The sequence below is a fragment of the Trachypithecus francoisi genome, unplaced genomic scaffold (assembly GCF_009764315.1).
Source record: "Trachypithecus francoisi isolate TF-2019V2 unplaced genomic scaffold, Tfra_2.0 Lachesis_group17, whole genome shotgun sequence".
Classification (NCBI taxonomy): Eukaryota; Metazoa; Chordata; class Mammalia; order Primates; family Cercopithecidae; genus Trachypithecus; species Trachypithecus francoisi.
Genome location: NW_022681462.1, coordinates 75573116 through 75596467, shown reverse-complemented (window position 1 = coordinate 75596467; position 23352 = coordinate 75573116). Strand labels below are relative to the sequence as shown.

The following is a 23352-nucleotide window of genomic DNA, read 5'->3' as shown; positions in this document are numbered from 1 at the left end:
CATCAGCTCTGCACCTTTATCCTTCCCCTGACAACTTCTCCGTACCCCTTTTCCCTATAAGCTTGGATTCACATCCTGGCATTGCCACTTAATGAGGTGACTAGTCAGTAAGCTGAGCTCAATTTTCTTTTCTTTTTTTAATTTTAATTTTAATTTTTTTTTTTTTTGAGATGGAGTTTCACTCATTTTTGCTCAGGCTGGAGTGCAATGGCTCTATCTCAGCTTACTGCAGCCTCCAGCTTCAGGGTTCAAGTGATTCTCCAGCCTCAGCCTCCTGAGAAGCTGGCATTTCAGGAGTGTGCCAGCACGGCCAGCTAATTTTATATTTTTGGTAGAGATGGGGTTTCACCACATTGGCCAGGCTGGTCTCAATCTTCTGACCTCAGGTGATCCACCGCTTTGGCCTCCCAAAGTGCTGGGATTACAGACATGAGCCACTGCACCCGGCCCTATTTAAAATTTTCTTCTTTTTTTTTGAGACGGAGCCTCGCTCTGTCGCCCAGGCTGGAGTGCAGTGGCGTGATCTCTGCTCACTGCAAGCTCCGCCTCCCGGGTTCACGCCATTCTTTTGCCTCAGCCTCCCGAGTAGCTGGGACTACAGGCCCCCGCCACCATGCCCGGCTAATTTTTTTGTATGTTTAGTAGAGACACGGGGTTTCACCATGTGAGCCAGGATGGTCTCGATTTCCTGACCTCGTGATCTACCTGCCTCGGCCTCCCAAAGTGCTGGGATTACAGGTGTGAGCCACTGCACCTGGCCTTTTAAAGTTCTTTTAGAGACTGCTCCAATGCTTAGGCTGGAGTGCAGTGGTATAATAATAGCTCATTGCAACCTCAACCTCCTGGGCTCAAGTGATCCTCCCACTTCAGCCTCTCCAGTATTTGGGACTACAGGAGCATACTACCATGCTTGACTAATTTATTATAGAGATATGGTCTTGCTATGTTGCCCAGTCTGGTCTTGAATTCCTGGCTTCAAGTGATCCTCTCACCTCAGCCTCCCCAAGTGCTGGAATTGTAGGTGTGAGGCTCTGTGCCCAGCCTGAGCTCAATTTTATAATGAATTAAGTGGAGATAATGTCAGCCTCCAATACATCATTGTGAGAATTAAATAACACAACATGTAAAATACCCATTGCTAGGCAGAGTAGATATCAGTAAAAATAACTTCTCTTTCAGTTTGAATGATGGGAAAACTGTCATCAGCCTTTGTGTTCCATTCATTCATTATGTATTCATTCTGGTAGGTTATTTTGTGAAATGCTGGCTAACATATTGGAAACATTTGTGAGATATAGTTTGTCAGCGATACTATAGAAGGGAATTCTGTTTGGGGGATCAATTGGATAAGGGTACCTGTTAGACACCCTCGTTACTTGGTGTATGTCAACTAGCCTGTCTTTATATGTAATTAATTTTGACAGTCATTTTATTTCAGATGCTGTTTTACTAGGTTATTATCCTCCATTCTTTTCATCTTAGATATTGAGAGAAATAAATTCGAATCTGACTGCCAAGCTAATATTCACTTATTCTTTATTTGATATTCATATTGTATTAGATACATGGATGTTTATCTGTTTCCCTTTTTCTTTGATTTTTAGAGACAGGGTCTAGTCTGTCACCTAGACTGGAGTGTAGTAGCACAGTCATAACTCACTGCAACCTTGAACTTTTGGGTTCAAAGGATCCTCCCGCCTCAGCCTCCTGAGTACTTGGAATTTCAGGCATGCTCTACCATGACTGACTAACGTTTTTATTTTTTTGTTGAGATGAAGCCACTCTGTGTTGCTCAGGCTTGTCGTGAACTCCTGGCTTCAAGCAGTCTTTCCGCCTAGGTCTTCCTAAGCACTTGGATTATAGCATGAGCCACCATGCCCAGCCTCCCCATTTCTTTCAAGGGAGAAATTCTACATTCTCTATGAAGAAAATTTGTAAACTGATATCCTCTTCATCAGATTTTCTGTGTTGCTTCTTTTTTTTTTTCTTTTTTTTAAGGGTCTCATCGAAGTACAACTCTTTATTTTTTCTTTATCTTACCAATTTAATGTTTGCTTCTAACCAGTTTCTTCCATGCATACATTTTCATACCACATAAATATGTTTAACTGTTGCATATTCATGGTACTTTGCATCAACACCTTATGTTGCCATTTAAAAAATTTTTATTTTATTATACTTTAAGTTCTGGGATACATGTGCAGAACATGCAGGTTTGTTACATAGGTATGCACATGCCATGGTGGTTTGCTGCATCCATCAACCTATCATCTACATTAGGTATTTCTCCTAATGCTATCCCTCCCCTAGTCCCCTACCCACCATGATGTTCCCCTCCCTGTGTCCATGTGTTCTCATTGTTCAACTTCTATGAGAACATACAGTGTTTGGTTTTCTGTTCCTGTGTTTGCTGAGAATGATGGTTTCCATCTTCATCCATGTCACTGCAGAGGACATGAACTCATCCTTTTTTATAGCCGCATAGTATTCCATAATGTATATGTGCCACATTTTCTTTATCCAGTCTATCATTGATGGGCATTTGGGTTGACTCCAAGTCTTTGCTATTGTGAACAGTGCTGCAGTAAACATATGTGTGCATGTGGTTTCATAGTAGAATGATTTATAATCCTTTGGGTGTATACCCAGTAATGGGATTACTGGGTCAAATGGTAATTCTGGTTCTAGATCCTTGAGGAATCTCCACACTGTCTTCCACAATGGTTGATCTGATTTACATTCCCACCAACAGTGTAAAAGTGTTCCTATTTCTCCACATCCTCTCCAGCATCTGTTGTTTCCTGACTTTTTAATGATTGCCATTCTAACTGGTATGAGGTGGTATCTCAGTGTGGTTTTGATTTGCATTTCTGTAATGACCAGTGATCATGAGCTTTTTTTCATATGTTTATTGACCTCATAAGTGTCTTTTGTTGAGAAATGTCTGTTCATATCCTTTGCCCACTTTTTGATGGAGTTGTTTTTTCTTGTAAATTTGTTTAAGTTCTTTGTAGATTCTGGATATTAGCCCTTTGTCAGATAGGTAGATTGCAAAACTTTTCTCTCATTCTGTAGGTTGCCTGTTCACTCTGATGGTAGTTTCTTTTGCTATACTGATTGCTCTTTAGTTCAATTAGATCCCATATGTCAATTTTGGCTTTTGTTCCATTGCTTTTGGTGTTTTAGTCATGAAGTCCTTGCCCCATGCCTATGTCCTGAATGGTATTGCCTAGGTTTTCTAATAGGATTTTAATGGTTTTATGTCTTATGTTTAAGTCTTTAATCCATCTTGAGTTAATTTTTGTATAAGATGTAAGGAAGGGGTCCATTTGCAGTTTTCTGCGTATGGCTAGCCAGTTTTCCCAACACCATTTATTAAATAGGGAATTCTTTCCCTGTTGCTTGTTTTTGTCATGTTTGTCAAAGATCAAATGGTTGTAGGTGTTTGGCGTTATTTCTGAGGCCTCTGCTCTGTTTCATTGGTCTATATATTTGTTTTGGTACTGGTACAATGCTATTTTGGTTACTGTAGCCTTGTAGTATAGTTTGAAGTCAGGTAGTGTGATGCCTCCAGCTTTGTTCTTTTTGCTTAGGATTGTCTTGGCTATACAGGCTCGCTCTTTTTGGTTCCATATGAAATTTAAAGTAGTTTTTTTCTAATTCTGAGAAGAAAGTCGATGGTAGCTTGATGGGGATAGCATTGAATCTATAAATTACTTAGGGCAGTGTGGCCATTTTCATAATATTGATTCTTTCTATCCATGAGCATGGAATGTTTTTCCATTTGTTTGTGCCCTTTCTTATTTCCTTGAGCAGTGGTTTGTAGTTCTCCTTTTGAAAAGGTCCTTCACAACCCTTGTAAGTTGTATTTTATTTTCTTTGTAGCAATTTTGAATGGGAGTTCACTAATGATTTGGCTCTCTATTATTGGTGTATAGGAATATGTGTGATTTTTGTAGATTGATTTTGTATCCTGAGACTTTGCTGAAGTTGCTTATCAGCTTAAGGAGATTTTGGGCTAAGACCATGGGGTTTTCTAAATATATGATAATGTCATGTGCAAACAGAGACAAACTGACTTCCTCTCTTCCTATTTGAATACCTTTATTTCTTTCTCTTGACTGCCCTGGCCAGAACTTCCAATACTATGTTGAATAGGAGTAATGAGAGAGGGCATCCCTGTCTTGTGCCAGTTTTCAAAGGGAATGCTTCCAGCTTTTGCCCATTCAGTATGATATTAGCTGTGGGTGTGTCATAAATACCTGTTATTATTTTGAGATCCGTTCCATCAATACCTAGTTTATTGAGAGTTTTTAGCATGAAGGCGTGTTGAAGTTTATCGAAGGCCTTTTCTGCATCTGTTGAGATAAACATGTGGTTTTTATCTCGGTTCTGTTTATGTGATGGATTACATTTATTAATTTGCATCTGTTGAACCAGCCTTGCATCCCAGGGATGAAGCCAACTTGATTGTGGTGGATAAGCTTTTTGATGTGCTGCTGGATTCAGTTTGCCAGTATTTTATTTAGGATTTTCACATCGATGTTCATCAGGGATATTGGCCTGAAATTTTCTTTTTTTTGTTGTGTCTCTGCCAGGCTTTGGTATCAGGATGATGCTGGCCTCATAAAATGAGTTAGGGAGGATTCCCTCTTTTCCTATTGATTGGAATAGTTTCAGAAGGAAGGTACCAGCTCCTCTTTGTACCTCTGGTAGAATTTGGCTGTGAATCCGTCTGGTCCTGGGCTGTTTTTGGTTGGTAGGCTATTAATTACTGTCTCAATTTCAGAACTTGTTATTGGTCTTTTCAGGGATTTGACTTCTTCCTGGTTTAGTCTTGGGAGGGTATATGTGTCCAAGAATTTATCCATTTCTTCTAGATTTTCTTTTCTTTTCTTTTTTTTTTTTTTGAGACGGAATCTCGCTCTTCGCCCAGGCTGGAGTGCAGTGGCCGGATCTCAGCTCACTGCAAGCTCCGCCTCCCGGGTTTATGCCATTCTCCTGCCTCAGCCTCCCGAGTAGCTGGGACTACAGGCACCCGCCACCTTGCCTGGCTAGTTTTTTGTATTTTTTAGTAGAGATGGGGTTTCACCGTGTTAGCCAGGATGGTCTCGATCTCCTGACCTCGTGATCCGCCCATCTTGGCCTCCCAAAGTGCTGGGATTACAGGCTTGAGCCACTGCGCCCGGCCTTCTTCTAGATTTTCTAGTTTATTTGCGTAGAGGTGTTTATAGTGTTCTCTGATGATAGTTTCTATTTCTGTGGGATCAGTGGTGATATCCCCTTTATCATTTTTTACTGCATCTATTTGATTCTTCTTTCTTTTCTTCTTTATTAGTCTGGCTAGTGGTCTATCTATTTTGTTAATCTTTTCAAAAAACCAGCTCCTATATTCATTGATTTTTTTCGAAGGGTTTTTCGTGTCTCTCTCTCCTTCAGTTCTGCTGTGATCTTAGTTATTTCTTGCCTTCTGCTAGCCTTTGAATTTGTTTGCCCTTGCTTCTCTAGTTCTTTCAATTGTGATGTTATGGTGTTGATTTTAGATCTTTCCCGCTCTCTCCTATGGGCATTTAGTGCTATAAATTTCCCACTAGGCCGGGCGCGGTGGCTCAAGCCTGTAATCCCAGCACTTTGGGAGGCCGAGACGGGCGGATCACGAGGTCAGGAGATCGAGACCATCCTGGCGAACACAGTGAAACCCCGTCTCTACTAAAAATACAAAAAACTAGCCGGGCGAGGTGGCGGGCGCCTGTAGTCCCAGCTTCTCGGGAGGCTGAGGCAGGAGAATGGCGTAAACCCGGGAGGCGGAGCTTGCAGTGAGCTGAGATCCGGCCACTGCACTCCAGCCTGGGCGACAGAGCGAGACTCCGTCTCAACAAAAAAAAAAAAAAAAAAAAAAAATTTCCCACTAAACACTGCTTTAGCTGTGTCCCAGAGATTCTTTGTTTACACTATGTGGGGAAAACCACCTACTTAAGCCTCAGTAATGGCGAACACCTCTGCCTCCACCAAGCTAGAGCATCCCAGGTTGACTAGACTGCTGTGCTGGCAGCGAGAATTTCAAGCCAGTGGATCATAACTTGCTGGGCTTCGTGGGGGTGGGATCAGCTGAGCTAGACCACTTGGCTCCCTGACTTCAGGCCCCTTCCAGGGGAGTGAACAGCTCTTGTGTCTTGCTGGCATTCCAGGAGCCATTGGGGTATGAAAAAGAACTTCTGCAGCTAGCTTGGTGTCTGCCCAAATGGCTGCCCAGTTTTGTGCTTGAAACCCAAGGCCCTGGTGGTGTAGGCACGCACCTAAGGAAATCTCCTGGTCTGCGGGTTGCAAACATGGGAAAAGCTTAGTGTCTGGGCCAGAATGCACCATTTATCATGGTACAGTACCTCAAGACTTCCCTTGGCTAGGGGAAAGAGTTCCCAGAACTCTTGTGCTTCCTGGGTGAGGCGACTCCTCACCCTGCTTTGGCCTGCCCTCCATGGGCTGCACCCACTGTCTAACTAGTCCTAGAGAGATGAGCCTGGTACTTCACTTGGAAATGTAAAAATCACCCACCTTCTGCCTTGATATCTCTGGGAGCTGCAGACCGGAGCTGTTCCTATTGGCCATCTTGACAGCCAGCCACCCCTGGCTATTTTTTTTTTGGAGGCAGTGTCTTGCTCTGCTGCTCAGGCTGGAGTGCAGTGGTGCGATTTCAGCTCACTGCAATCTCTGCCTCCCGGGTTCAAGCGATTCTCCTGCCTCAGCCTCCTGAGTAGCTGGGATTACAGGCACACGCCACCATGCTGGCTAATTTTTGTATTTTTAGTAGAGATGGGGTTTCACCATGTTGGTCAGGCTGGTCTCAAATAACTGGCCTCGTGATCTGCCCGCTTCAACCTCCCAAAGTACTGGGATTACAGATGTGAGCCACTGCGCCTGTCCCCCCACCAATTTTTTTTTTTTTGCATGGTTAAGACAAATCCTCTGAGAAAGAGCAGGGTTATGAATCATATCTCTCAGGATTGTGTGGAATAAAGGAGATAGTGTACATAATGTCCTTAGCTCATGTCTGGAGCATGTAAGTGCTCAGAGAATGCTGGCTGGTAACTATTAGTGTTCCTGTATTCCTCACGTCTTAATGTTTAAAATTATTTAACAACAGAGACTATGTACTATATACTTTATGTATTATAGACTCTATTTTACACATTAATATATTTTTATTCTCATAATTTTTAATGTTTTATCTTTTGTCTTACAGTGATGAAACTACAGAATCTGTTTGTAGATGATTCAGGTCGATATTTGGCTATTCAATTCCATCTGGAATGTGCATATGTGTTTTTATATTATTATGAGTACAGAAAAGCAAAAGATCAGTTGAATATTGCTAAGGACATCAGCCAATTACAAATTGATTTGACAGGTAAGACTTATTTTTTGTGGATAATTGATTTTATTTTTATGATAAAACTATACATTGGCAGTTTGTATTGTATGTTGGTATTTGATTTTCTATATCCTATTTGCTTTACAAAAGTAGACTTTAAAGGTTTCATTTACAAATTTATAGTTTATAACAAATTTGAAATGATATATTTTCCTTATTTCTAGAGTTTTCCATTTATAGCACTGATCTATTTAGAAGTGTTAGTAATAGATAGCAGCCAGGCAGTACAGAAACATGCTTTTGAGCCTTTGGGGGATGGGCCCATAGAGGCCTTTCCTGACTAAGTTTGGCCTCTCTGCATTGCCCTTTCTTGTAAATACCCACCTATTCCTTCCATCTTGCTTTATTTTTTTGAGAATGAGTCTCCCTCTGTTGCCCAGGCTGGAGTGCAGTGGCGCCATCTTAGCTCACTGCAACCTCAGTCTCCCAGGTTTGAGCAATTCTCCTTCCTCGGCCTCCTGAGTAGCTGGGATTACAGTGCCCACCACCACACCTGTCTAATTTTTTTTTTTTGTATTTTTAGTAGAGATGGGGTTTCACCATGTTGACCAGGCTGGTTTTCAACTCCTGACCTCAAGTGATCCGCCTACCTCAGCCTCCCAAAGTGCTGGGATTACAGGCGGGAGCCACCACGCCCAGCCCACATTCTCTGCTTCTTATCGAGCTAGTTCTATAAGTAAAATCCTTCCAATATATTTTGAATAAATATGATTTTGTGGGCTTGTCTCAGATCGTAGCTACCTTTTGTTACATTGTGTGTGGGGATAAAATTATTTAATATTGAGCTTGTAACTTGAAACAATGGCCATGTATCAGTTGGAACAATGGCCATGTGTAAGTTGTCTGTATATGAAAATATAAGTAATGTATCTTGTGAGATTAGTTTCAGAAGTTATGTTTTTAAATATTTTGATCCTAGGAGGCTTTTTTGGGACTATTGATGGCATAATACTTAATTGTTGGTATATTTACTAGCTAGTTCTTCATATTTTGTTTTCTAAGTTAGGGTTGAAGAACTTAGAAATACAAATGTGGTGTTCACAAATACGAGAATCAGTTTATTCTTTTTTTCCACTCATCTATACCCTTACTATAAAAAGTAAGCTGTGGTCGGGTGCTGTGGCTCGCGTTTGTAATCCCAGCACTTTGGGAGGCCAAGGCGGGCAGATCATGAGGTCAGGAGATTGAGACCATCCTGGCCAACATGGCAAAACCCCGTCTCACTAAAAATACAAAAATTAGCTAGACGTAGTGGCACCAGCCTGTAATCCCAGCTACTCGGGAGGCTGAGGTAGGAGATTCACTTGAACCAGGGAGTGGGAGGTTGCAGTGAGCCGAGATCGTGCCACTGCACTACAACCTGGCGACAGAGCAAGACTCCGTCTCATAACAACAAATAAATAAATAAAATAAAAATGAAATAGTAAGCTGTGTTGAACAATTTCAGTGTCTATATTTAGCATAACATATTTAAAAGGTTAATGTATAACTTAGAGCCAGACTCATAATAGGGTAAAATCCAGACTTCCTAGACTGGTCTCTGTAATCAAGAGTTTTTGTAATCTGACGTTGTCCAGAGAGTGGATGTTGGAACTTTTGCTTCCCTTAAAGTGGTTTGGAAAACAGCTATTCTGCAGCAAGTTATTTCAGAGACATAATGAAAAAATTTTGGTCTTACATGAAGTCAGATAGTGTAATAAACTGTTGATTTAGAACCAAAAGATCCTGTCTTTCAGCTCTGGTTCTGATGCTGAGAAGCCCTGTGATCATGAACAAGTGATTGTATTCTCTAGAACTTTTGTTTTTGTCATCTGTGAAAAAGAGATAATAATAGTTCTACTTACAACACTCAATGTGTTACTTTTTTTTTTTTTTTTAAAGGGTGGTATTTTGATGCAATAATTAGTATGTGAAATCTAGTGGCAGTTTTTCATGTGTCTGTTGGCTGTATGAATGTCTTCTTTTGAGAAATGTCTGTTCATATCCTTTGCCCACTTTTTGATGGGGTTGTTTGTTTTTTTCTTGTATATTTCAAAGCCACAATGAGATACCATCTCACACCAGTTAGAATGGCAATCATTAAAAAGTCAGGAAACAACAGGTGTTGGAGAGGATGTGGAGACATAGGAACACTTTTACACTGTTGGTGGGATTGTCAACTAGTTCAACCATTATGGAAAACAGTATGGCAATTCCTCAAGGATCTAGAACTAGATGTACCATATGACCCAGCCATCCCACTACTGGGTATATACCCTAAGGATTATAAATCATGCTGCTATAAAGACACATGCACACGTATGTTTATTGCGGCACTATTCACAATAGCAAAGACTTGGAATCAACCCAAATGTCCATCTGTGACAGACTGGATTAAGAAAATGTGGCACATATACACCATGGAATACTAGGCAGCCATAAAAAAGGATGAGTTTGCATCCTTTGTAGGGACATGGATGCAGCTGGAAACCATCATTCTTAGCAAACTATCACAAGAACAGAAAACCAAACACCGCATGTTCTCACTCATAGGTGGGAACTGAACAATGAGATCACTTGGACTCGGGAAGGGGAGCATCACACACTGGGGCCTATCATGGGGAGGGGGGAGGGGGGAGGGATTGTACTGGGAGTTATACATGATATAAATGATGAATTGATGGGTGCTGATGAGTCGATGAGTGCAGCACACCAACATGGCACAAGTATACATATGTAACAAACCTGCACGTTATGCACATGTACCCTAGAACTTAAAGTATAAAAAAAAAAAAAAATCTAGTGGCAGAAATCCTGGGTTTGAGTCTGGTACCAGAGCTTAATGACTTTCTAATTTTATAAGTCATTTAAAACCTGAGACTGGGCCTCAGGACTTTCTTATGTGAAATGGAGAAAATATCTTGTAAACTCTAAAGCACTCTGAAAATATTGCTCTTCATGACTGTACAGTAGATCTGATAGGTAACTCAGTAGATACCATTTTATTGTTTTTTCAGGTGCTTTGGGGAAAAGAACACGGTTCCAGGAAAATTATGTGGCACAACTGATTCTAGATGTAAGAAGGGAAGGGGATGTCCTTTCAAATTGTGAATTCACTCCAGCACCCACTCCTCAGGAACATTTAACCAAGGCAAGTAGGATTGCAAGTTATTACATTCAATTAATACCTGAGTCTAACAATTTCAACAGGTGAGTACCATAGAAACACTGAGTGGGTTGGGGGAGGACTTCATTTTATTTTTCTTTTGCCTTTTCAAGGTTTATGGGTCAGGGAGAACCCGTGTTTAAACCGTCTTTTTTCCTAACCCTATATAGAGATAAATAGTCCTTTTCTTTTAGGATTCAGTAACTATGAATTAGTAATGCAGTTAGTTATATATTACCCCTCTTTTAGAAATTCAAAAGGCATACTGGGTGGAGACCAATTTTTCTATCTGCTGTCACGTTTCCTTATGTTTGTCTTCTCTTGGAATCTCTTAGGCTTTTTCTAAATAGGTAAACAGATTATCAGAATTCCTTTTCACTAGTTTTGTGATCGAGCTTTTGTTTCTCTGTCATTATTGGGTGGTGGTTGCCTTAGTATGTTTATTTGACATGTCTAATGAATTCTCTTCTTTAGTTTGAATTATGACTCTTGGTCAGTTTACCTAATTATAGTCCACTCCAGCTGCTTCCATGGAGCCCTTTAGCATTTTTTTTTTTTTTTTTTTTTGAGGCGGAGTCTCGCTTTGTCGCCCGGACTGGAGTGCAGTGGCCGGATCTCAGCTCACTGCAAGCTCCGCCTCCCGGGTTTACGCCATTCCCTGCCTCAGCCTCCCAAGTAACTGGGACTACAGGCGCCTGCCACCTCGCCCGGCTAGTTTTTGTATTTTTAGTAGAGACGGGGTTTCACCGTGTTAGCCAGGATGGTCTCGATCTCCTGACCTCGTGATCCGCCCGTCTCGGCCTCCCAAAGTGCTGGGATTACAGGCTTGAGCCACCGCGCCCGGCCCCCTTTAGCATTTATGCATGTGTTTTCTGATCCCAGGAACCCCCAACTACTTTTTTTTTCTTTTTTGTTTTTTGAGACGGAGTCTCACTCTATTGCCCAGGCTGGAGTGTAGTGGAGCGATCTCAGCTCCATGCAACCTCGCCTCCCGGATTCAAGCAATTCTTCTGCCTCAGCCTCCCAAGTAGCTGGGATTGCAGGCATGCATCACCACGCCTGGCTAATTTTGTATTTTTAGTAGAGATGGGGTTTCTCTATGTTGATCAGGCTGGTCTTGAACTTGCAACCTCAGGTGATCTGCCTGTCTCGGCCTCCCAAAGTGCTGGGATTACAGGCGTGAGCCACCGTGCCCTGCTGTGTTTATTGTTTTTTAATGTGGAGTTGTCCTATAGAAAATTATCTCCCAGTGATTGGCCTAACATGGTGGCTCATGCCTGTAAAGCCAACACTTCGGAAAGCTGAGGTGGGTGGACCACTTGAGGTCAGGAGTTCGAGCCTAGTCTGACCTAAATAGTGAAACCCTGTCTCTATTAAAAATGCAAAATTAGGCCAGGTGCAATGGCTCACGCCTGTAATTCCAGCACTTTGGGAGGCTAAGGCGAGTGCACGAGGTCAGGAGATCATCCTGGCTAACATGGTGAAACCCTGTCTCTACTAAAACTACAAAACAAATTAACCGGGTGTGGTGGTAGGTGCCTGTAGTCCCAGCTACTCAGGAGGCTGAGGCAGGAGAATGGTGTGAATCCAGCCGGGAGGCGGAGCTTGCAGTGAGCCGAGATCATGCCACTGCACTCCAGCCTGGGTGACAGAGCAAGACTCCGTCTCAAAAAAAAAAGGAAAAATACCCAAAAAAACAAAATTAGCCTGTTGTGGTGGCGCATGCCTGTAATCCCAGCTACTTGGGAGGCTGAGGTGGGAGAATTGCTTGGATCAGGGAAGTGGAGGTTGCAATGAGCAATGAGTGCAATTGCACCATTGAACTCCAGCCTGGGCAACAAGAGCAAAATTCCCTTTGAAAAAAAAAAAAGAAAAAAGAAAAAAGAAAATTATCTCCTGGTGATAAGTAGGATATGATGAGTATTATGAGAAATGTATGAAAATGATGTATAATTTAATACAGAATTTAATTTTTTTTTGCTTGTTTGTTCTTTCTTGCTTGCTTTCTTGCTTGCTTGTTTGCTTGCTTGCTTGCTTTTTTTTTTTTTTTTTTTTTGAGGCAGAGTCTCGCTCTGTCGCCCGAACTGGAGTGCAGTGGCCAGATCTCAGCTCACTGCAAGCTCCGCCTCTCAGGTTTACGCCATTCTCCTGCCTCAGCCTCCCAAGTAGCTGGGACTACAGGCGCCGGCCACCTCGCCCGGCTAGTTTTTGTATTTTTAGTAGAGACGGGGTTTCACCGTGTTAGCCGGGATGGTCTCGATCTCCTGACCTCGTGATCCGCCCGTCTCGGCCTCCCAAAGTGCTGGGATTACAGGCTTGAGCCACCGCGCCCGGCCGCTTGCTTGCTTTCTTGCTTTCTTTCTTCTTAAATGGAGATGATGTCTCACTATATTGCCCAGGTTTGTTTCAAACTCCTGGGCTCAAGCAATCTTCCTGCTTCAACTCCCACTGGGATTAACCATATAACACATGTTACAGGGTTAACATGGTTAACATTTTTAACATATTATATGTGACTATCAGAAATTTTTTCAGGATTATTTTATTTTATTTTAAAAATATTGGCTGGGCGCAGTCGCTCATGCCTGTAATCCCAGCACTTTGGGAGGCTGAGGCAGACGGATCATGAGGTCAGGAGATCGAGACCATCCTGGCTAACATAGTGAAACCCCATCTCTACTAAAAATACAAAAAATTAGCTGGGTGTGGTGGCAGGTGCCTGTAGTCCCAGCAACTTGGGAGGCTGAGGCAGGAGAGTGGCGTGAACCCGGGAGGCGGAGCTTGCAGTGAGCTGAGATTGTGCCACTGCACTCCAGCCTGGGCGACAGAGTGCAACTCCATCTCAAAAAAAAAAAAAAAAAAAGTTTTACCTGTTTGTCTGTTTAGAGACCAGGTTATGAGACTGGTTAATTTTTGTATTTTTGGTAGAGATGGGGTTTCACCATGTTGCCCAGGCTGGTCTTGAACTTCTAGGCTCAAGCCATCCACTTGCCTCAGCCTCCCAAAACTGTTGGGATTATAGGCATGAGCCACTGCACTGGCCAGAATTTAATCTTTTTATATGCGAATAAAATACATTCAGATAATCTTAGGGTCTTTGTTAATTACTACTTGAAGATGGAGAGTACAAGTTGTATGATGTAGGTATGGATTATATGGAAACATAGCTTTATTCTCATGGGTGGAAGATAATTGTTTGTTAAGTTGGTTATATATCATATTTCCTTGTGTCAAACACATTATTAGATTGTAATATACACCATCTGTTTAATAACCATTTTTCAGGAAAAGGAAAGAACACTACCATAGCATTTATAGTGATTACAAAATATATCCTGATTGGAAATGTTACAATGTGGCTCAGTGTGGTGGCTCCCGCCTGTAGTCCCAGCACTTTGGGAGGCCAAGGTGGGAGGGTCACTTGAGGTCAGGAGTTCCAGACCAACCTGGCCAACATGCCGAAACCACGTCTCTACTAAAAATAGAGAAGATTATCCGGGGGTGGTGGTGTGTGCCTGTAATTCCAGCTACTTGGGAGGCTGAGGCAGGAGAATTGCTTGAACCCGGGAGGTGGAGGTTGCAGTGAGCCGAGGTCACACCACTGCACTCCAGCCTGGGTGAATAAGTGAGACTTTCTCCAAAAAAAAAAGAAATGTTACAATGTGAAAATATATATATATATTTTTTTGAGATGGTGTCTCATTCTGTAGCCTGCCTTAGTCTCCAAGTAGCTGGGACTACAGCCACATGCCACTATGCCCGGGGAATTGTATTTTTAGTAGAGACAGGGCTTCACCATGCTGGCCAGGCTGTTGTCGAACTCCTGACATCCGGTGATCCACCCACCTCAGCCTCTCAAAGTGCTGGGATTATAGGCATGAGCCACCATGCCCAGCTTCTGTCTAGCTTCATTTAGCTCCTAAAGTCTTCCTTGTTTTTTTGTTGAATTAGAAAAAAATTTCACCCAAGATTATTGAGGAATAATTTACATAAAGTATACCTATTTTGAATTACACTTTGTTGAGATTTAACAATTAGACGCATGTAACCACCACTATAATGAAAAAAAGTTTCTCCAAAGAGTGCCCCTGTAGTTCTTTGCAGTCAGTTACTCTCTAGTCTGCTTTCTGTCATAGATTAGATCTGTCTTTTCTAGAATTTCCAATAAATGGAATCATACGGTATGTAATCTTTTGTGTCTGGCTTAATGGTTTTAAGATTCAGCCATGTTGAAATACCAATATGAACTGCTGGTGGACATTTAAGTTATTTCTAGCAGCTATTACTAATAAACCTGCCTAGAAAATATGTATGTAAGTCTTTGTGTGAATATAAGTTTTTTTTTTTCTCTCTTCTCTTTTTATTTTTGAAATGGAGTCTCACTCTATTGCCTAGGCTGGAGTGCAGTGGCAAGATCTCAGCTTACTGCAACCTCCACCTCTCGGGTTCAAGCAATTCTCCTGCCTCAGCCTCCCGAGTAGCTGGGAGTACAGGTACATGCCACAATGCCTGGCTGATTTTTGTATTTTTGGTAGAGACGGGGTTTTACCATGTTTGCCAGGTTGGTCTTGAACTCCTGACCTCAAGTGATCCACCCACTTTGGCCTCCTAAAGTGCTGGGATTACAGGCGTGAGCCACCATGCCTGGCCTCTTTTGCCCATTTTTCATTTGGGTTGTCTTCTTATTGAGTTCTAAGAGTTCTTCATATTCTGGATACAAGTCCCTTTTCAGATACGTGTTATGTCAATATATTTGGATCCGGAGCTTGACTTCTTGTCTTCTTAACAATGTTTTCAGAGAACAGAAGTTTTTTTTTTTGAGACGGAGTCTCGCTCTGCCGCCCAGGCTGGAGTGCAGTGGCCGGATCTCAGCTCACTGCAAGCTCTGCCTCCCGGGTTTACGCCATTCTCCTGCCTCAGCCTCCCGAGTAGCTGGGACTACAGGCGCCCGCCACATCTCCCGGCTAGTTTTTTGTATTTTTAGTAGAGACGGGGTTTCACCATGTTAGCCAGGATGGTCTCCATCTCCTGACCTCGTGATCCGCCCGTCTTGGCCTCCCAAAGTGCTGGGATTACAGGCTTGAGCCACCGCGCCCGGCCGAGAACAGAAGTTTTTAATCTGATGAAGTCCAATTTATGAAGTTTTTCTCTTATAAGTCATGCTTTTTGTGTCCTAATTAAGGACTGGTGCCTTTCCATCTCAAGGTTACAAATATATATATTTTTTATGTTTTATTCTAGAAGTTGTTTTAGTTTCAACTTCTGTATTAAGGTCTGTGATTAATTTTGATTTAATTTTTGTATATGATTGAGATAAACGTGAAGGATCATTTTTTTTTACAAATGGATATCCAGTTGTTCTGACATCATTTAGTTACTTTTTTTTTTGGAAAGACAGGGTCTTGCTGTGTTGCCCAGGCTGGTCTCAAACTCCTGGCTGCAAGCTTCCTCCCACCTTGGCCTCCCAAAGTTCTCTAATATCATTTATTGAAAGGCTTTATCTACTGAACCACCTAGGTACTTTTACTGAAAATCAATCCATCACATATGCATGGGTCTAACATTTTGGACTGTATTCTGTTCCATTCACTTTGTATGTCTGTCTTTATGCCAGTACCATACTGTCTGGGCTTTATAGTAATTCTTGAAATCAAGTACTTCTTTGTATTTTATTCTTTTTAAAATTGTTTTGGTTATTGTCGATCATTTGCATTTCCATATAAATTTTAGAACGAACTTGTCAGTTTGGCATTTCCATCATTGATAACAAGCTATTTGTGAGAAATTTCTCAACTGATCGCACTATATTGCTGAGACACAGAGTTGGGAAGTTGATGTTTTTGATTAGAATTTAGAGGCAGAATAGAAAGATCCAGTTTTGAATCCTGATGCTGTCACATACTTTGAGTGTGATCTTGGATGAGCTTCAAGTATCTGATTCTTTGTTTTTCATCAATAAATAGGGATAGAAATGCCTATTGTCTGTGATTATTGTGAGGATGGATTTGAAAAATGTTTGTAAGGTTATCTGCAGAGGGGCTTTTGCATACTTGGCTCAATGAATGATAGCTGTTATTCCCTATTATTGTCATTGTTAGTGCATTCTTGAGGTATAGAATGGCACATCTTTCATTTCTGGAAGGTAAATTGTTTCCAAATATGTGTTTCACAAGAAACAACCTGTTGCCCATAGGTAGACAAGGTAAGTTAACTTTATCCTTTCTAGCAATCTATTACATGCCATTTTGGTGAATGAATAAAATTTAATTTTTGGTTTAAGTATTTTCTTTTGTATTCCACTAGAATCTTGAGCTCAATGATGACACCATTCTGAATGACATAAAGTTAGCACATTGTGAACAGTTTCAGATGCCCGATCTGTGTGCTGAAGAGCTCGCTATTATCCTTGGAATCTGGTAAGTTAATGACTGACTTGACTACTTTGAACACTTTGCATATTGATTCTCTTATGTGAGGAGAATCTTCATTCAAGGAGGTTCCAAGAGTTCTGAATGAATAGGGAATTTTTGTAGTGCTTATGAAGATCAAGAGGAAATACTTGGAGAGCCAATTAAAGGACTAGACATTACGAATCTCCTATGAGTTGGTATATGTATTCTTCTGTTTCCTTTATAAGCACAATTTCTTTGTTTAACTTTAGGAGTAGATTCTTAATAAAATATTAAAGACAGGTGAGAATGACTATTTTGAGATTCAAGGATATTTGCATTTCAAAGGATAGGATTATTTTTTAATACTGTAGAACCTTATCTGTGGTCAAAATAGTTTTTCCTTTTTTTTCTGATTAGAAATAATATCAAATTCGTGAAAAATGTTTATGGGCAGGGCAATACAAATAACTTTTAAGAATAAGTTTCCAACATGATACTGTATCATTCCTGAAGAATTTGGTGTATATTTCCAACAATAATTTGTACATAGTCACAATACAGCTATCAAAATCAGAAAGTTAACATTCATACTTTGCTATCATTTAATTCTCAGACCCCATTCAAATTTTGCTAGTTGTCCAGATACTGTCTTTTAGAGCAAAAGATCCAGTCTAGAATATATGTGTCACATTTAGTTGTCATGTCTCTTTAGTCTTTATCAGTCTGGAATAGTTCCTCATTTTTGCTTGACTTGCATGATCTTGACACTTGACATTTACAAGTCCATTATTTTTAGACTTTCCCTCAATTTGAGTTTGTCTGATTTTTTTTTAATAGTTGGATTCACCTTATGCATTTCCCCCCCCGCCCCGAGATGAAGTTTTGCTATTGTTGCCTAGGCTGGAGTGCAATGGCACGATCTCGGCTCACTGCAGCCTCCACCTCCTGGGCTCAAGCGATTCTCTGGCCTCAGCCTCCTGAGTAGCTGGGATTACAGGTGCACACCACCATGCCCGGCTAATTTTTTTGGATTTTTAGTAGAGATGGGGTTTCACCATGTTGTCCAGGCTGATCTCGAACTCCTGACCTCAGCTGATCCGCCCACCTCGATCTCCCAGAGTGCTGAGATTACAGGCATGAGCCACTGCACCCAGCCACATTATGCGTTTTTTGCTGGGATGTTAGAGAAATGAAGTTTTGTTATTCTCATTGCATCCTAGCAAGTAGAATATGATTTGGGTTTGCCCCTCTACTGGTGATGTTAACTTTGATCATATGATTAAAGTGGTGTTTGCTAGGCTTCTCCAAAGTTATTCTTTTATTTTGTAATTAACATTTTATTGGCCAGGCACGGTGGCTTACTCCTGTAATCCCCGAACTTTGGGAAGCCGAAGCGGGTGGAGCACCCAAGGTTAGGAGTTCGAGACCAGCCTGGCCAACATAGTGAAATCCCATCTCTACTAAAAATACAAAAATTAGCCAGGTGTGGTGGTGGGCGCTTGTAATCCCAGCTACTCGGGAGCCTGAGGCAGGAGAATTGCTTGAACCTGGGAGGTGGAGATTGCAGTGAGCCGAGATCACGCCACTGCACTCCAGCCTGGGTGACAGAGTGAAACTATGTCTCAAAAAAAAAAAAAACTTCTGGCCGGGCGCGGTGGCTCAAGCCTGTAATCCCAGCACTTGGGAGGCCGAGACGGGCGGATCACGAGGTCAGGAGATCGAGACCATCCTGGCTAACACGGTGAAACCCCGTCTCTACTAAAAAAAAAAATACAAAAAACTAGCCGGCGAGGTGGCGGGCGCCTGTAGTCCCAGCTACTCCGGAGGCTGAGACAGGAGAATGGCGTAAACCCGGGAGGCGGAGCTTGCAGTGAGCTGAGATCCGCCACTGCACTCCAGCCTGGGTGGCAGAGCAAGACTCCGTCTCAAAAAAAAAAAAAAAAAAAAAAAAAAAAACTTCTTTTTCAAAAAAAACAAACTTTTTCAAAAAAAACTTTTTCAAAAAGAAACAACTTCTTTGAAAGGTACTTTTAGACTAAATGAATATCCCATTTGTCATCAAAAGATTTATTAATGTTCAAAATAGAATCCCCCATAAAGCTATAATATTGATACCAGTTGAATTAGTAATAGGCAATTTAAGAAAGGGAGCATTTGAAAAAAATATTGTTCTTTTTTTTTTTTTTGAGACAGTCTTGCACTGTTGCCCAGGCTGGAGTGCAGTGGTGCAATCTTGGCTCACTGCAATCTCAGCCTCCCAGGTTCAAGCAATTCTCCTGCCTCAGCCTCCCAAGCAGCTAGGATTACAGGCATGTGCCACCACACCTGGCTAATTTTTGTATTTTTAGTAGAGACAGGGTTTCACCGTGTTGACTAGGTGGTCTTGAACTCCTGACATCAGGTGATCCACCTGCCTTGGCCTCCCAAAGTACTAGGATTACGGGGTGAGCCACTGCGCCCAGCCAAAATCTTATTCTTTTAATTCAGTAGAACTCACTCTTTAGTGTTCACCACATAGCATTTTACTTCATATATGCAACAGTAAGTTTTCATTTATATAAAAGTTGAATTCAGTTCTACAGTTCCTTTTTATTTTAAAATGGATCGCACATACAGAGTTCTGTTTCTAAATCCAAAGCAATTTTCCTGTAACATTATTGATTCCAGTGACAGAATTTTTTTTTTTTCTTTGAGACAGAGTCTCGCTCTGTCGTCCCAGGCTGGAGTGCAATGGTGCAATCTTGACTCACTGCAACATCCAACTCCCAGGTTCAAACGATTCTCTTGCCTCAGCCTCCTGAGTAACTGGGATTACAGGCGCCTGCCCACCATGCTCAGCTAATTTTTGTATTTTTAGTAGAGACAGGGTTTCACATGTTGGCCAAGCTGGTCTTGAACTCCTGACCTCAGGTGATCAACTTGCCTCAGCCTCCCAAAGTGCTGGGATTATAGCTGCGAGCCACTGTGCCTAGCCTGAGAAGGTGAATTCTTATACATAGTAGATTGGCACAACAGTGGGGATAGCTTCAGGCTCCTTCCCTAGACTCTTGCTGTTCACTGGCCTCCTGCTTGAGTTGGATTTTTACCTGAAGACGAAATGCTGGAACTTGCCCCACCTCTCTTACACTTCATTCTACCTGACTGCTTGTATGCATTCATGTGTGTTTGTCTTGTAGGTGTTTTTAAAAAAATCATTTCATAGTTCTTTCCTCTTCCATTCATTGATTATTTTCTTTTCCAACACTAAAAATTGGTTCATTTAAAAATTATTATATAAACAATTTATGATCATTATAAAATCCTTAAACAGTATTGAAAATTATAAGGATATGTTACTATTTTATAAGGCAGTGTTTTCTTTTTTTCTTTTTTTTTTGAGATGGATTCTTGCTCTTTTGCCCAGGTGGGAGTGCAGTGGCGCGATCTTGGCTCACTGTAACCTCTGCCTCCCAGGTTCAAGCAGTTCTCTGTCTCAGTCTCCCAAGTAGCTGAGATTACAGGCACTTGCCAGCATGCCTGGCTAATTTTTGTATTTTTAGTAGAATGGGGTTTCACCATCTTGGCCAGGCTGGTCTTGAACTCCTGACCTCGTGATCCACCTGCCTCAGCCTCCCTAAGTGCTGGGATTATGTGCATTAGCTGCCGTGCCTAGCCTATTTTCATTCTTAATGTATGGAATATTTATATACATTTATATGCCCTTTAAAATTTGTTAAATTAATATATGGAGTATTTGGAATTACATTCCATATATATTATATGTCCACATATATATATTCCATATATATTATAATTATATGTGGAATATTTCATATATTCCACATATTAAGAATATTTAATATTCCATTTGGAATAGTCTAATAATAAAACTAACACTGGTGAAAAGTCAACTGTTATTCTGAATCTCATGTTTGTGATTTTGTTGCCTTTTTAAAAATATTTTAATTCATGTTTTGTATGCTTGTAAGTCAGTTGCTTAAATTTGCTTGTTTTTGAGCTTTATAAAAGTGGTATCTTATAATAAACATATAGTCCTCTGTGATGTGCTTATTTTCTCTCATTATTGTATTCCTGTGATTCCTGTTGTTATATGTAGCTGCAGTTTACTTTGCAGTATAGCATTCTGTTGGATGATTATACAACAATTGGTCATTTTCCTTTTGGACATTTGGATTGTTTCCAGATTTTTCCTGTTATACACAATATTACTGTGGATATTTATGTATCTCGTTCTTGATGTATCTGTTAAAGAATTTCTCTGGGCTCCATATCTAGGATGCAAGTACTGAGTCGAGGATATATGAATGTTCACAAAGATAGTGCCAAATTGTTTCTTTCTCTTTTTTTGAGATGGAGTCTTGCTCTGTCACCCAGGCTGGAGTGCAGTGGCGCAATCTTGGCTCACTGCAACCTCTGCCTCGCGAGTTCAAGCAATCCTCCTGCCTCAACCTCCTGAGTAGCTGGGACTACAGGTGTGCGCCACCACACCCAGCTAATTTTTTGTATTTTTAGTAGAGATGTGGTTTCACCACGTTGGCCAGGATGGTCTCGATCTCTTGACCTCATGATTCACCTGCCTCGGCCTCCCAAAGTGCTGGGATTACAGGCATGAGCCACCGTGCCCAGCCCAAATTGTTTTCTGAAATGATTCTACCAATAATGTAATTGATCCTGGATCAGCAATATCTAAGAATGCCTATTGTTCTGCCTCCTTGACAGCTGTTATAAAAACATTTTTTTTTAGCATGAGTTTAATAAATACGACTTGGTGTCATAATAATTCTTTTCATTTTCTTTGCTGAGTGGCACATATTGAATTTCATTTTTCCTAGGAGGATAAATTATGTTGGCTGCACGGTGTCACATGGCTGTAATCCCAACACTGGGAGACTGAGGTGGGCAATCACTTGAGTCCAGGAGTTCAAGACCAGCCTGGACAACACAGTGAAACTACGTTTCTACAAAAAATAGAAAAATTAGCTGGGAATGGTGGCGTATCCCTGTAGTCCCGGTTACTCAGGAGGCTGAGCTGGGAGAATCCCTTGAACTCAGGAAGTGGAGGTTGCAATGAGCCAAGTGTGTGCCACTGCACTCCAACCTGGGTGACACATTGAGCCCTGTCTCAAAAACAAAAGATAAATTATGTTGACATTTAGTACACCAATCACATTTTATTTGTCAGCATTTTATTGTTATGCTTGTCTTTGACAAACTCCACATTTGTATACAATGCCATTATATATATATTTTTTGAGACAGAGTCTCACTCTGTCGCCCAGGCTGGAGTGCAGTGGCGCGATCTCAGCTCACTGCAAGCTCCGCCTCCCGGGTTCACGCCATTCTCCTGCCTCAGCCTCCTGAGTAGCTGGGACTACAGATGCCCGCCACCACGCCCTGCTAACTTTTTGTGTTTTTAGTAGAGACGGGGTTTCACCTTATTAGGCAGGATGGTCTGGATCTCCTGACCTTGTGATCTGCCCGCCTCGGCCTCCCAAAGTGTTGGGATTACAGGCGTGAGCCACTGCGCCTGGCCCCCATAATATTTAAATATCTGCTTTCAAATATATAAAATATAGCAGTTTACTTTGCTTTTTAAAAATTATATTTCATTAGCTGTAACATGCATCTTAATTTACCTTTTTTCTTAATTTAAAGCATGAATTTTCAAAAGAATAACCCAGTGCATAAATTAACTGAAGAGGAGCTTCTGGCATTTACATCAGTGAGTAATGTCTTTTTCTCTTCCATTTCATTTTTTTCCTGGTAAATTATTTCCTGTGGTATGGTCTTGCCTTAGATTATTTATGTTGAAACACTGCCGCCTAAGGAAATAAAGTGGAGAAAAATCTTATTTTAGTTTCTAAGTCGTGTGTATCTTGCTGCTGATAGAGTCTGCAACTCTTATGCCTAAAATCGAGGGCCATGCCTACATGGTTGTGGTGAAAAGGAGAGCTGGGAGCAGGACCGGCAGACCATGGGTTAGTGAGGTGTCAAGAGCATGGTGTGCTCATCAGTATTCAACAGTGTAGAGCAGTCAGGAGGTAAATGTGGACGGAGAAGAGACCACAGGATTGGACAATTAAGAGTGCATTGGTTACTTCTAGGACAGTTTTAGTGGACTCTGTGCACAGTTACCTCATTACAGAGAATTCGGGGGATTATGGTGTAAGGAAATAAAGTTAATAAAGACCACAGTTGGAGAAGAATGGCAGTGAAAAGGAAAGATGGGCTAATAGATATTTGAGGATTTTAGATCAAGAAGGACTTTTAAGAAGAGAAAAGTCACAGACGAAGGGGTCGGTCAGTATAATTTGGCTTTATGGATAAAGGAAGATGCATATGTTCTTTAATGAATACAAGTTGCTTAAGATATGTCATTTTTTCAA

General features: G+C 41.3%; 1 protein-coding gene across 1 annotated transcript in view; it reads left to right on the top strand.

Annotated features, from left to right (window-relative positions):
* TTC27 (tetratricopeptide repeat domain 27) overlaps positions 1-23352 on the top strand; it is a 189665-nt gene that overhangs the window by 33602 nt on the left and 132711 nt on the right. The window contains 4 exon segments of the mRNA XM_033176078.1: positions 7241-7405; positions 10426-10559; positions 16878-16990; positions 22622-22688. Of these exon segments, the coding sequence (XP_033031969.1) occupies positions 7241-7405; positions 10426-10559; positions 16878-16990; positions 22622-22688 (479 nt within the window).